Genomic DNA, 12,209 nt, shown 5'->3' with positions numbered 1-12,209 from the left:
CAGCCGTGCCCAGGTGTGCCCAGGTGTGCCCAGCTGTGCCAGCTGTGCCCAGGTGTGCCCAGGTAACCCCAAATCCCCATTTTTCACCCCAAAATTCCAATTTTTCACCCCAAAAATCCCAATTTTTAACCCAAAATCCTCATTTTTCACCCAAATTTCACGGGGTTTTTTTCCTTTATCCCCTCCCAGGTGTGCCCAGGTGTGCCCAGGTGTGCCCAGATGTGCCCAGGTAACCCCAAATCCCCATTTTTTAACCCCAAATCCCCATTTTTTAACCCAAAATCCTCATTTTTCACCCAAATTTCACGCGGATTTTTAGCTCCATCCCCTCCCATCCATGCCCAGGTGTGCCCAGCTGTGCCCAGCTGTGCCCAGGTAACCCTAAATCCCCATTTTTCACCCCAAAATCCCCATTTTTCACCCAAACTTCACAGGGTTTTTTTGCTCCACCCCCTCCCATCCATGCCCAGGTGTGCCCAGGTGTGCCCAGCTGTGCCCAGGTGTGCCCAGGCCTCACCTGTTGAAGTTGAGCAGGGACTGCCAGCGCTGGGATTTGAAGTTTTTGATGTTCTGCGCCTCGTCCAGGATCAGGTACTTCCAGTTCTTGCGCCGGAAGGCCTGGTGGTCCTGCAGCACCAGCTTGTACGAGGTGATGCACACGTGGAACGCGTTGGGCTTGGTCCAGCCCTGCCAGGTGAGACAGGTGGGACAGGTGAGACAGGTGAGACAGGTGAGGAAAAAATCCCGGTGAAAATTGGTGAAAAATGCCCAAAAAAGGCTCAAAAACACCCAAAAAATGGCTCAAAAAATGGCCCCAAAACACCCAAAAAATGACCCAAAAAAGCCCAAAAGTGGCCCAAAAAATGGCCCCAAAAAGCCCAAAAAATGGCTCAAAAACGCCCAAAAAATGGCCCAAAAAATGGCTCAAAACGCCCAAAAAATGGCCCAAAAAATGGCCCCAAAACGCCCAAAAAATGGCTCAAAAATGCCCAAAAAATGGCCCCAAAACGCCCAAAAATGACCCAAAAAATGGCCCCAAAACGCCCAAAAATGACCCAAAAAATGGCCCCAAAACACCCAAAAATGGCTCAAGAACGCCCAAAAAACAGCCCAAAAACGCCCAAATAATGGCCCAAAAAATGGCCCCAAAACACCCAAAAATGGCTCAAGAACGCCCAAAAAATGGCCCAAAAAAGCTTTAGAAACTCAAAAAAACCCTCAAAAATCCAGCCCAGGTGTGCCCAGGTGTGCAGCACCAGCGTTGGGCTTGGTCCAGCCCTGCCAGGTGAGACAGGTGAGGAAAAAATCCCCGCGAAAATCGGCCCAAAAACACCCAAAAAATGGCCCCAAAACACCCAAAAATGGCCCAAAAAATGGCTCAAAAATGCCCAAATAATGGCCCCAAAACACCCAAAAAATGGCCCCAAAACACTCAAAAAATGGCCCAAAAACGCCCAAAAAATTGCTCAATAACACCCAAAAAATGGTTCAAAAAAGCCCAAAAAACGGCCCAAAAACACCCAAAAAATGGCTCAAAAACACCCAAAAAACGGCCCAAAAACGCTTTAAAAACTCAAAAAAACCCTCAAAAATCCAGCCCAGGTGTGCCCAGGTGTGCAACACCAGAATTGGGGTTGGTCCAGTCCTGCCAGGTGGGACAGGTGAGACAGGTGAGGAAAAAATCCCCATTAAAAACTACCCAAAAATGCCAAAATTCCCTCAAAAAAAACCCCCAAAAAATCAAAAATAAACTAAAAACTCAGCCCAGGTGTGCAGCACCAGCGTTGAGCTTGGTCCAGCCCTGCCAGGTGCGACAGGTGGGACAGGTGGGACAGGTGAGGAAAAAATCCCCGCGAAAATCAGCCCAAAAATACCCAAAAAATGGCCCAAAAAATGGCCCCAAAACGCCCAAAAATGGCTCAAAAATGCCCAAATAATGGCCCAAAAACACTTTAAGAACTCCAAATATCCTACAAAAAAGCTCCAAAAAACAGCCCAGGTGTGCCCAGGTGTGCCCAGGTGTGCCCAGGTGTGCAGCACCAGCGCTGGGCTTGGTCCAGCCCTGCCAGGTGAGACAGGTAAGGAAAAAATCCCCCCAAAAATCGGCCCAAAAAATGGCTCAAAACCACCCAAAAAATGGCCCAAAAGGGGGCCCAAAAAAGCCAAAAAAATGGTCAAAAAAATGGCCCAAAAAATGGCCCAAAAATGGCCCAAAACCGCCCAAAAAATGGCTCAAAAACGCTTTAAAAACTCAAAAAAACTCCTCAAAAATCCAGCCCAGGTGTGCCCAGGTGTGCCACACCAGCATTGGGGTTGGTCCAGCCCTGCCAGGTGCGACAGGTGGGACAGGTGAGGAAAAAATTCCCGTGAAAATTGGTCAAAAAACGCCCAAAAAATGGCCCAAAAAATGGCCCCAAAACGCCCAAAAATGGCTCCAAAACGCCCAAAAAATGGCCCAAAAAGGGGCCCAAAAAAGCCAAAAAAAAGGTCAAAAAATTGGCCCAAAAATGGCCCAAAACCGCCCAAAAAATGGCCAAAAAATGCTTTAAAAACTCCAAATATCCTACAAAAAAGCTCCAAAAAACAGCCCAGGTGTGCCCAGGTGTGCAGCACCAGTGTTGGTCCAGCCCTGCCTAGGCGGGACAGGTGAGACAGGTGGGGAAAAAATTCCGGTGAAAATTGGTCAAAAAATCACAAAAAAAGCTCAAAAAAACCTCAAAAAACCCTCAAAAGTCCTCAAAAATACAACCCAGGTGTGCCCAGGTGTGCCCAGGTGTGCCACACAGAGTTGAGCTTGGTCCAGCCCTGCCAGGTGAGACAGGTGGGACAGGTGAGACAGGTGAGGAAAAAATCCCCACGAAAATTGGTCCAAAAATGCCCAAATAATGGCTCAAAAACACCCAAAAAATGGCCCAAAAAATGGCCCCAAAACGCCCAAAAATGGCCCAAAAATGCCCAAATAGTGGCCAAAAAAATGGCTCAAAAACACCCAAAAATGGCCCAAAAAAGCTTTAGAAACTCAAAAAACCCCTCAAAAATCCAGCCCAGGTGTGCCCAGGTGTGCCCAGGTGTGCAGCACCAGCATTGGGCTTGGTCCAGCCCTGCCCAGGTGGGACAGGTGGGACAGGTGAGGAAAAAATTCCGGTGAAAATTGGCCCAAAAACGCCCAAAAAATGGCCCAAAAAATGGCCCAAAAACGCCCAAAAAATGGCCCAAAAACGCCTAAAAAATGGCTCAAAAATGCCCAAAAAATGGTCAAAAAAAGGCCCAAAAATGGCCCAAAAATGGCCCAAAACCGCCCAAAAAATGGCCCAAAAACGCCAAAAAAATGGCCCAAAAACGCTTTAAATACACAAAAAACTCTCAAAAATCCAGCCCAGGTGTGCCCAGGTGTGCCCAGGTGTGCCCAGGTGTGCCCAGGTGTGCAGCACCAGCATTGGGCTTGGTCCAGCCATGCCCAGGTGAGACAGGTGAGGAAAAAATCCCGGTGAAAATTGGCCCAAAAACACCCAAAAATTGGCCCAAAAAAGGGCCCAAAAAATGGCCCCAAAACACCCAAATAATGGCTCAAAAACAAACAAAAATTGGCCCAAAAGCACTTTAAATACTCAAAAAACTCTCAAAAATACAACCCAGGTGTGCCCAGGTGTGCCCAGGTGTGCAGCACCAGCGTTGGGCTTGGTCCAGCCCCACACAGGTGAGACAGGTGGGACAGGTGAGGAAAAAATTCCGGTGAAAATTGGTCAAAAAATGCCAAAAAAAGCTCAAAAAAACCCCCAAAAAATCAGAAAAAAAATTAAAAAAATCAAAAATAAAATAAAAAAAACAGCCCAGGTGTGCCCAGGTAACCCAAAATTTCCATTTTTCACCCCAAAATTTTTATTTTTCACCCAATTTTCACGGGGTTTTTTTAGTCCATCCCCCCCAGCAGTGCCCAGCTGTGCCCAGGTAACCCAAAATTCCCATTTTTCACCCCAAATTCCCCATTTCTCACCCAAATTTCACTGGGTTTTTTGTGCCTATCCTCTCCCATCCATGCCCAGCTGTGCCCAGGTCTCCCAAAATCCCCATTTTTAACCCCAAATCCCCATTTCAACCCCAAAAACCTCATTTTTGACTCCAAAATTCCCATTTTTCACCCCAAAATGCCGTTTTTTTCATCCCAAATCCCCATTTCTCACCCAAATGTCATGGGGGTTTTTCGCTCCATCCCCTCCCATCCATGCCCAGCTGTGCCCAGGTAACCCCAAATCCCCATTTTTAACCCCAAATCCCCATTTTTCACCCAAATTTCACGGGGTTTTTTCGCTTTATCCCCTCCCAGGTGTGCCCAGCCGTGCCCGGGTAACCCTAAATTCCCACTTTTTACTCAAAAAATCCTCATTTTTCACCCCAAAATCCCCATTTTTCACCCAAATTTCACGGGTTTTTTTCGCTCCATCCCCTCCCATCCGTGCCCAGGTGTGCCCAGGTGTGCCCAGGTACCCCAAAATCCTCATTTTTCACCCCCAAATCCCCATTTTTAACCCAAATTTCCCGGGGTTTTTTTCCTTTATCCCCTCCCACCCGTGCCCAGGTGTGCCCAGGTCTATGCCAAGCCCCCCCAGCTGTGCCCAGGTAACCCCAAATCCCCATTTTTCACCCCAAATTCCCCATTTTTCACCCCAAAATCCCCATTTTTCACCCAAATTTCACGGGGTTTTTTCTCTCCATCCCCTCCCACCCATGCCCAGCTGTGCCCAGGTGTGCCCAGCTGTGCCCTCACCTGTCTCTTGAGCCTCCTCTCCTTCTGTGCCCCGTAGTAGGTGAGGATTTTGAAGCTGGGGCACCAACGCTTGAGCTCCATCTCCCAGTTGAGCATCACCGAGGTGGGCACGATGATCAGGTGAGGGCCCCAGCTACCTGTGCCAGGTGAGACACCCAAAAATGGGTCAGGGACCCCAAAAATGGGATCAGGGACCCCAAAAACGGGATCAGGGACCCCAAAAACGGGGTCAGGGACCCCAAAAATGGGATCAAAAACCCCAAAAATGGGGTCAGGTGAGGGCCCCAGCTACCTGCGGCAGGTGAGACACCCCAAAAACGGGTCAGGGACCCCAAAAATGGGGTCAGGGGCCCCAAAAACGGGGTCAGGAGCCCCAAAAACGGGGTCAGGAACCCCAAAATAGGGTCGGGAACCCCAAAAATGGGGTCAGGAACCCCAAAAACGGGATCAGGAGCCCCAAAACCTGAGCAGGTGAGGGCCCCAGCTACCTGTGACAGGTGAGACACCCCAAAAATGGGGTCAGGAACCCCAAAAACGGGGTCAGGAACCCCAAAACTGGGATCAGGGACCCCAAAAATGGGGTCAGGGACCCCAAAAATGGGATCAGGGACCCCAAAAACGGGGTCAGGGACCCCAAAAACGGGGTCAGGGACCTCAAAAATGGGATCAGGAATCCCAAAAATGGGATCAGGGACCCAAAAATGGGGTCAGGGGCCTCAAAAATGGGTCAGGAACCCCAAAATGGGGTCAGGAACCCCAAAACCTGATCAGGTGAGACCCCAGCTACCTGTGACCAGGTGAGACACCCCAAAAACGGGTCAGGGACCCCAAAAACGGGGTCAGGGACCCCAAAAATGAGGTCAGGAACCCCAAAAATGGGGTCAGGGACCCCAAAACCTGATCAGGTGAGGGCCCCAGCTACCTGTGCCAGGTGAGACACCAAAAAACGGGTCAGGAACCCCAAAAACGGGGTCAGGGACCCCAAAAACGGGGTCAGGGACCCCAAAAATGGGGTCAGGAGCCCCAAAACCTGCCCAGGTGAGACCTCAAATACCTGTGACCAGGTGAGACACCCCAAAAACGGGGTCAGGGACCCCAAAAACGGGGTCAGGAACCCAAAAATGGGGTCAGGAACCCAAAAAATGGCATCAGGAACCCCCCAAAAAATGGGGTCAGGAGCCCCAAAAATGGGGTCAGGGACCCCAAAAACGGGGTCAGGAACACCAAAAATGGCATCAGGGACCCCAAAAACGGGGTCAGGAACCCCAAAACCTGATCAGGTGAGAACCCAGATACCTGTGACAGGTGAGACACCCCAAAAACGGGGTCAGGGACCCCAAAAACGGGTCAGGGACCCCAAAAACCGGGTCAGGGACCCCAAAAATGGGGTCAGGAATCACAAAATGGGATCAGGGACCCCCAAAATGGGATCAGGAACCCCAAAATCTGATCAGGTGAGAACCCAGATACCTGCGACAGGTGAGACACCCCAAAATGGGGTCAGGAACCCCAAAAATGGGGTCAGGAACCCCAAAAACGGGGTCAGGGACCCCAAAATGGGGTCAGGAGCCCAAAAATGAGGTGAGGAACCCTAAAATGGCGTCAGGAACCCCAAAAATGGGGTCAGGAACCCCAAAATCTGATCAGGTGAGGGCCTCAGCTACCTGTGACAGGTGAGACACCCCAAAAATGGGGTCAGGGACCCCAAAAACGGGGTCAGGAACCCCAAAAATGGGGTCAGGAATCCCAAAAATGGGATCAGGAACCCCAAAATCAGATCAGGTGAGAGCCCCAACTACCTGTGACAGGTGAGACACCCCAAAAATGGGCTCAGGTGAGTCCTGGGAACCCCCAAACCTGCCCAGGTGAGACCCCAGGTACCTGGGACAGGTGAGGGACAGGTGAGACCCCCCAAAAATGGGACCAGGAACCCCCAAACCTGCCCAGGTGTGCCCCAGGCGCATTCCAAGCGTATCCCAGCCATACTCAGGCGTTAATAACGACTCCCAGGTGTGCGTTATCACTCCCAGGTGTGCGTTATTGCTCCCAGGTGTGCCCAGGTGTGCCGTTACCTTTCTCACACGCCAGGTGAGCCAGCAGGGAAATGCTCTGGATGGTTTTGCCCAGCCCCATCCCAGGTGTGTGCAGTGACTGTACCTGCACCCAGGTGTGCCCAGGTGTGCCCAGGTGTGTCATTACCTTTCTCACAGGCCAGGTGAGCCAGCAGGGATATTGTCTGGATGGTTTTGCCCAGCCCCATCCCAGGTGTGTGCAATGACTCCCAGCCATACCCAGGTGTGCGTTATCACTCCCAGGTGTGCAGTTCCCTTTCTCGCAGGCCAGGTGAGCCAGCAGCGAGATCGTCTGGATGGTTTTTCCCAGCCCCATCCCAGGTGTGCGTTATCACTCCCAGGTGTGTGTTATCACTCCCAGGTGTGCGTTATCACTCCCAGGTGTGCGTTATCACTCTCAGGTGTATCACACAGGTGAGTTACCTTTCTCACACGCCAGGTGAGCCAGCAGCGAGATTGTCTGGATGGTTCTGCCCAGCCCCATCCCAGGTGTGTACAATGACTGTACCTGTGTATAATCACTCCCAGGTGTGTGTTATCACTCCCAGGTGTGCGTTATCACTCCCAGGTGTGCGTTATTGCTCCCAGGTGTGTCGTTACCTTTCTCACACGCCAGGTGAGCCAGCAGGGATATCGTCTGGATGGTTTTGCCCAGCCCCATCCCAGGTGAGTGCAATGACTGTACCCGTATATAATGACTCCCAGGTGTGCGTTATCACTCCCAGGTGTGTCATCACCTTTCTCGCAGGCCAGGTGAGCTAACAGGGATATGGTCTGGATGGCTCTACCCAGCCCCATCCCAGGTGTGTGCAGTGACTGTACCTGCACCCAGGTGTGCCCAGCTGTGCCCAGGTGTGTGTTATCACTCCCAGGTGTGCGTTATCACTCCCAGGTGTGCCCAGGTGTGCAGTTACCTTTCTCGCACGCCAGGTGAGCCAGCAGGGAAATGCTCTGGATGGTTTTGCCCAGCCCCATCCCAGGTGTGTACAATGACTGTACCTGCACCCAGGCGTATATAATCACTCCCAGGTGAGCGTTATCACTCCCAGGTGTGCATTATCACTCCCAGGTGTGCAGTTACCTTTCTCACACGCCAGGTGAGTCAGCAGGGAAATGCTCTGGATGGTTTTTCCCAGCCCCATCCCAGGTGTGTATAATGACTCCCATATATATATAATCACTCCCAGGTGTGCGTTATCACTCCCAGGTGTGCGTTATCACTCCCAGGTGTGCCCAGGTGTGCCATTACCTTTCTCACAGGCCAGGTGAGTCAGCAGGGAAATGCTCTGGATGGTTTTTCCCAGCCCCATCCCAGGTGTGTACAATGACTCCTGGCCATACCCAGGTGTGCGTTATCACTCCCAGGTGTGCGTTATCACTCCCAGGTGTGCCCAGGTGTGCAGTTACCTTTCTCGCAGGCCAGGTGAGCCAGCAGGGAAATCGTCTGGATGGTTTTGCCCAGCCCCATCCCAAGTATGCATAACAACCACACCTGTATATAATCGCTCCTAGGTGTGCATTATCACTCTCAGGTGTGCGTTATCACTCCCAGGTGTGCCCAGGTGTGCAGTTCCCTTTCTCGCAGGCCAGGTGAACCACCAGGGAAATGGTCTGGATGGTTTTGCCCAGCCCCATCTCGTCAGCCAGGTGTGTGCAATGACTCCCAGCCATGCCCAGGTGTGCGTTATCACTCCCAGGTGTGGGTTATTGCTCTCAGGTGTATCACACAGGTGAGTTACCTTTCTCACAGGCCAGGTGAGCCAGCAGCGAGATCGTCTGGATGGTTTTGCCCAGCCCCATCCCAGATGTGTATAATGACTCCCAGCCATACCCAGGTGTGCGTTATCACTCCCAGGTGCGTGCTATCACTCCCAGGTGTGCGTTATCACTCCCAGGTGTGCAGTTACCTTTCTCACACGCCAGGTGAGCCAGCAGGAAAATGCTCTGGATGGTTTTGCCCAGCCCCATCCCAGGTGTGTATAATAACTCCCATATATAAATAATGACTCCCAGGTGTGCGTTATCACTCCCAGGTGTGCCCAGGTGTGCAGTTACCTTTCTCGCACACCAGGTGAGCCAGCAGGGATATTGTCTGGATGGTTTTGCCCAGCCCATACTCAGGTGTGTACAATGACTGTACCTGTGTATAATCACTCCCAGGTGTGCGTTATCGCTCCCAGGTGTGCGTTATCACTCCCAGGTGTGCCCAGGTGTGTCATTACCTTTCTCGCAGGCCAGGTGAGCCAGCAGGGAAATGCTCTGGATGGTTTTGCCCAGCCCATACCCAGGTGTGTGCAGTGACCATACCTGCACCCAGGTGTGCGGTATCACACCCAGGTGTGCGTTATCACTCCCAGGTGTGCGCTATCACACCCAGGTGTGCGTTATCACTCCCAGGTGTGCAGTTACCTTTCTCACAGACCAGGTGAGCCAGCAGGGAAATGCTCTGGATTGTTTTTCCCAGCCCCATCCCAGGTGTGTGTTATCACTCCCCGGTGTGCGTTATCACTCCCAGGTGTGTCATTACCTTTCTCACACGCCAGGTGAGCCAGCAGGGATATGCTCTGGATGGTTTTGCCCAGCCCCATCTCGTCGGCCAGGTGCGTGCAATGACTCCCAGCCATACCCAGGTGTGCGTTATCACTCCCAGGTGTGCAGTTACCTTTCTCACAGGCCAGGTGAGCCAGCAGGGATATGGTCTGGATGGTTTTGCCCAGCCCCATCTCGTCGGCCAGGTGTGTGCAATGACTCCCACATATATAACAACTCCCAGGTGTGGGTTATCACTCCCAGGTGTGCGTTATCACTCCCAGGTGTGCCCAGGTGTGTCATTACCTTTCTCACAGGCCAGGTGAGCCAGCAGCGATACGGTCTGGATGGTTTTGCCCAGCCCCATCCCAGGTGTGCATTATCAGTCTCAGGTTTATCCCAGCCATACCCAGGTGTGCGTTATCACTCCCAGGTGTGCGTTATCACTCCCAGGTGTGTGTTATCACTCCCAGGTGTGCAGTTACCTTTCTCGCAGGCCAGGTGAGCCAGCAGGGATATTGTCTGGATGGTTTTGCCCAGCCCCATCCCAGGTGTGTATAATGACTGTACCTGTGTATAATCACTCCCAGGTGTGCGTTATCGCTCCCAGGTGTGGGTTATCGCTCTCAGGTGTATCATACAGGTGAGTTACCTTTCTCACAGGCCAGGTGAGCCAGCACTGATATTGTCTGGATGGTTTTGCCCAGCCCCATCCCAGGTGTGCGCAATGACTCCCATATATATATAACAACTCCCAGATGTGCGTTATCACTCCCAGGTGTGCGTTATCATTCCCAGGTGTGTCACACAGGTGAGTTACCTTTCTCACAGGCCAGGTGAGCCAGCAGCGAGATCGTCTGGATGGTTTTGCCCAGCCCCATCTCGTCGGCCAGGATCCCGTTCAGTTTCTTCTCGTACATGGTGACGAGCCAGTCGAGCCCGATGTGCTGGTACTCGCGCAGGGTGCCGCGCAGCAGGTGCGGGATGGGCGTCTTCACCTGCCCACGGTGCCCACGTGTGCCCAGGTGTGCCCAGGTGTGCCCAGGTGTGCCCAGGTGTGCACAGGTGGGCACAGGTAACCCCAAATACCCAGTTTTCACCCCAAAATCCCCGTTTTTCTCCCCAAAATCCGCATTTTTCACCCCAAAATCTCCATTTTTCACCCAAAAATGCCCATTTTTTAACCCCAAAATCCCCATTTTTTGCCACCCCCAAAATCACCACGTTTAACCCCAAAATTGCCATTTTTCACCTCAAAATCCCCATTTTTAACCCCAAAAATCCTCATTTTTGGGGTTAAAAATCCCCATTCTAACCCCAAAATCCTCATTCTTCTCCCCAAAATCCCCATTTTAACCCCAAAATCCCCATTCTTCTCCCCAAAATTCCCATTTCTAACCCCAAAATTCCAATTTTTCACCCCAAAATCCCCATTTTTCACCCAAATTTTATGGAGTTTTTTGGTTTATCCCCTCCCAGCCATGCCCAGCTGTGCCCAGGTGGGCACAGGTAACCCCAAATCCCCATTTTTCACCCCAAAATCCCCATTTTTTGCCACCCCAAAATCCCCATTTTTTAACCCCGAAAAATCCCCATTTTCCACCCCAAAATGCCTATTTTTAACCCCAAAAATCCCCGTTTTTCAACCCCAAAATCCGCATTTTTTAACTCCGAAAAATCCCCATTTTTCACCCCAAAATCCCCATTTTTTAACCCCAAAATCTCCATTTTTCACCCCAAAATCCCCATTTTTCACCCAAATTTCACGGGGTTTTTTCCCTTTACCCTCTCCCAGCCATGCCCAGGTGTACCCAGGTGTGCCCAGCTGTGCCCAGGTGTATGTCAGATGTATCCCCGGTGTACTTTACCCTCCCAGCTGTGCCCAGGTAACCCCAAATCCCCATCTTTCACCCCAAATTCCCTTTTTTCACCCCAAAATCCCCATTTTTCACCCAAATTTCACGGGGTTTTTTTGGCCCATCCCCTCCCAGCCGTGCCCGGGTGTGCCCAGGTGTGCCCAGGTGTGCCCAGGTGTGCCCTCACCTGCGTGGTCGCCAGCGTGTACCCCTTGGGCTGCAGGCTCTGTGCATGCCCAGGTGTGCCCAGGTAACCCCAAAAATTCCCATTTTTCACCCAAATTTCACGGGGTTTTTTCCCTTTACCCTCTCCCAGCCGTGCCCAGGTGTGCCCAGCTGTGCCCAGGTGTATGTCAGGTGTACCCCAGGTATATTTTACCTGCCCAAATGTACCCAGATAACCCAAATCCCCATTTTCAACCCCAAAAATCTCCATTTTACACCCCAAAATCCCCATTTTTCACCCAAATTTCACGGGGTTTTTTGGCCCATCCCTTCCCAGCCGTGCCCAGGTGTGCCCAGCTGTGCCCAGGTGTGCCCTCACCTGCGTGGTTGCCAGCGTGTACCCTTTGGGCTGCAGGCTCTGTGCATGCCCAGGTGTGCCCAGGTAACCCCAAAAATCCCCATTTTTCACCCAAATTTCACGGGGGTTTTTTGGCCCATCCCCTCCCAGCCATGCCCAGGTGTGCCCAGGTGTGCCCACATGTATGCCAGGTGCATCCCAGGTATATTTTACCTGCCCAGGTGTACCCAGGTAACCCCAAATCCCCATTTTCAACCCCAAAAATCTCCATTTTTCGCCCCAAAATCCCCATTTTTCACCCAAATTTCACGGGGTTTTTTGCAATTATCCCCTCCCAGCCGTGCCCAGCTGTGCCCAGGTGTGCCCAGGTGTGCCCTCACCTGCGTGGTCGCCAGCATGTACCCCTTGGGCTGCAGGCTCTGTGCATGCCCAGGTGTGCCCAGGTAACCCCAAAAATTCCCATT

General features: G+C 51.9%; 1 protein-coding gene across 1 annotated transcript in view; it reads right to left on the bottom strand.

Moving 5' to 3' along the window:
• The window catches only part of SRCAP (Snf2 related CREBBP activator protein), a 149,385-nt gene that overhangs the window by 80,371 nt on the left and 56,805 nt on the right, over window positions 1–12,209 (bottom strand). The window contains 3 exon segments of the mRNA XM_074558047.1: window positions 518–687; window positions 4,766–4,902; window positions 10,187–10,364. Coding sequence (XP_074414148.1) covers window positions 518–687; window positions 4,766–4,902; window positions 10,187–10,364 — 485 coding nt within the window.

Source organism: Zonotrichia albicollis, chromosome 24, assembly GCF_047830755.1.
Source record: "Zonotrichia albicollis isolate bZonAlb1 chromosome 24, bZonAlb1.hap1, whole genome shotgun sequence".
In the NCBI taxonomy this organism is placed as follows: Eukaryota; Metazoa; Chordata; class Aves; order Passeriformes; family Passerellidae; genus Zonotrichia; species Zonotrichia albicollis.
Note: the sequence above shows the minus strand (reverse complement) of the source record. Positions and strands in the feature narration are given on the sequence as shown.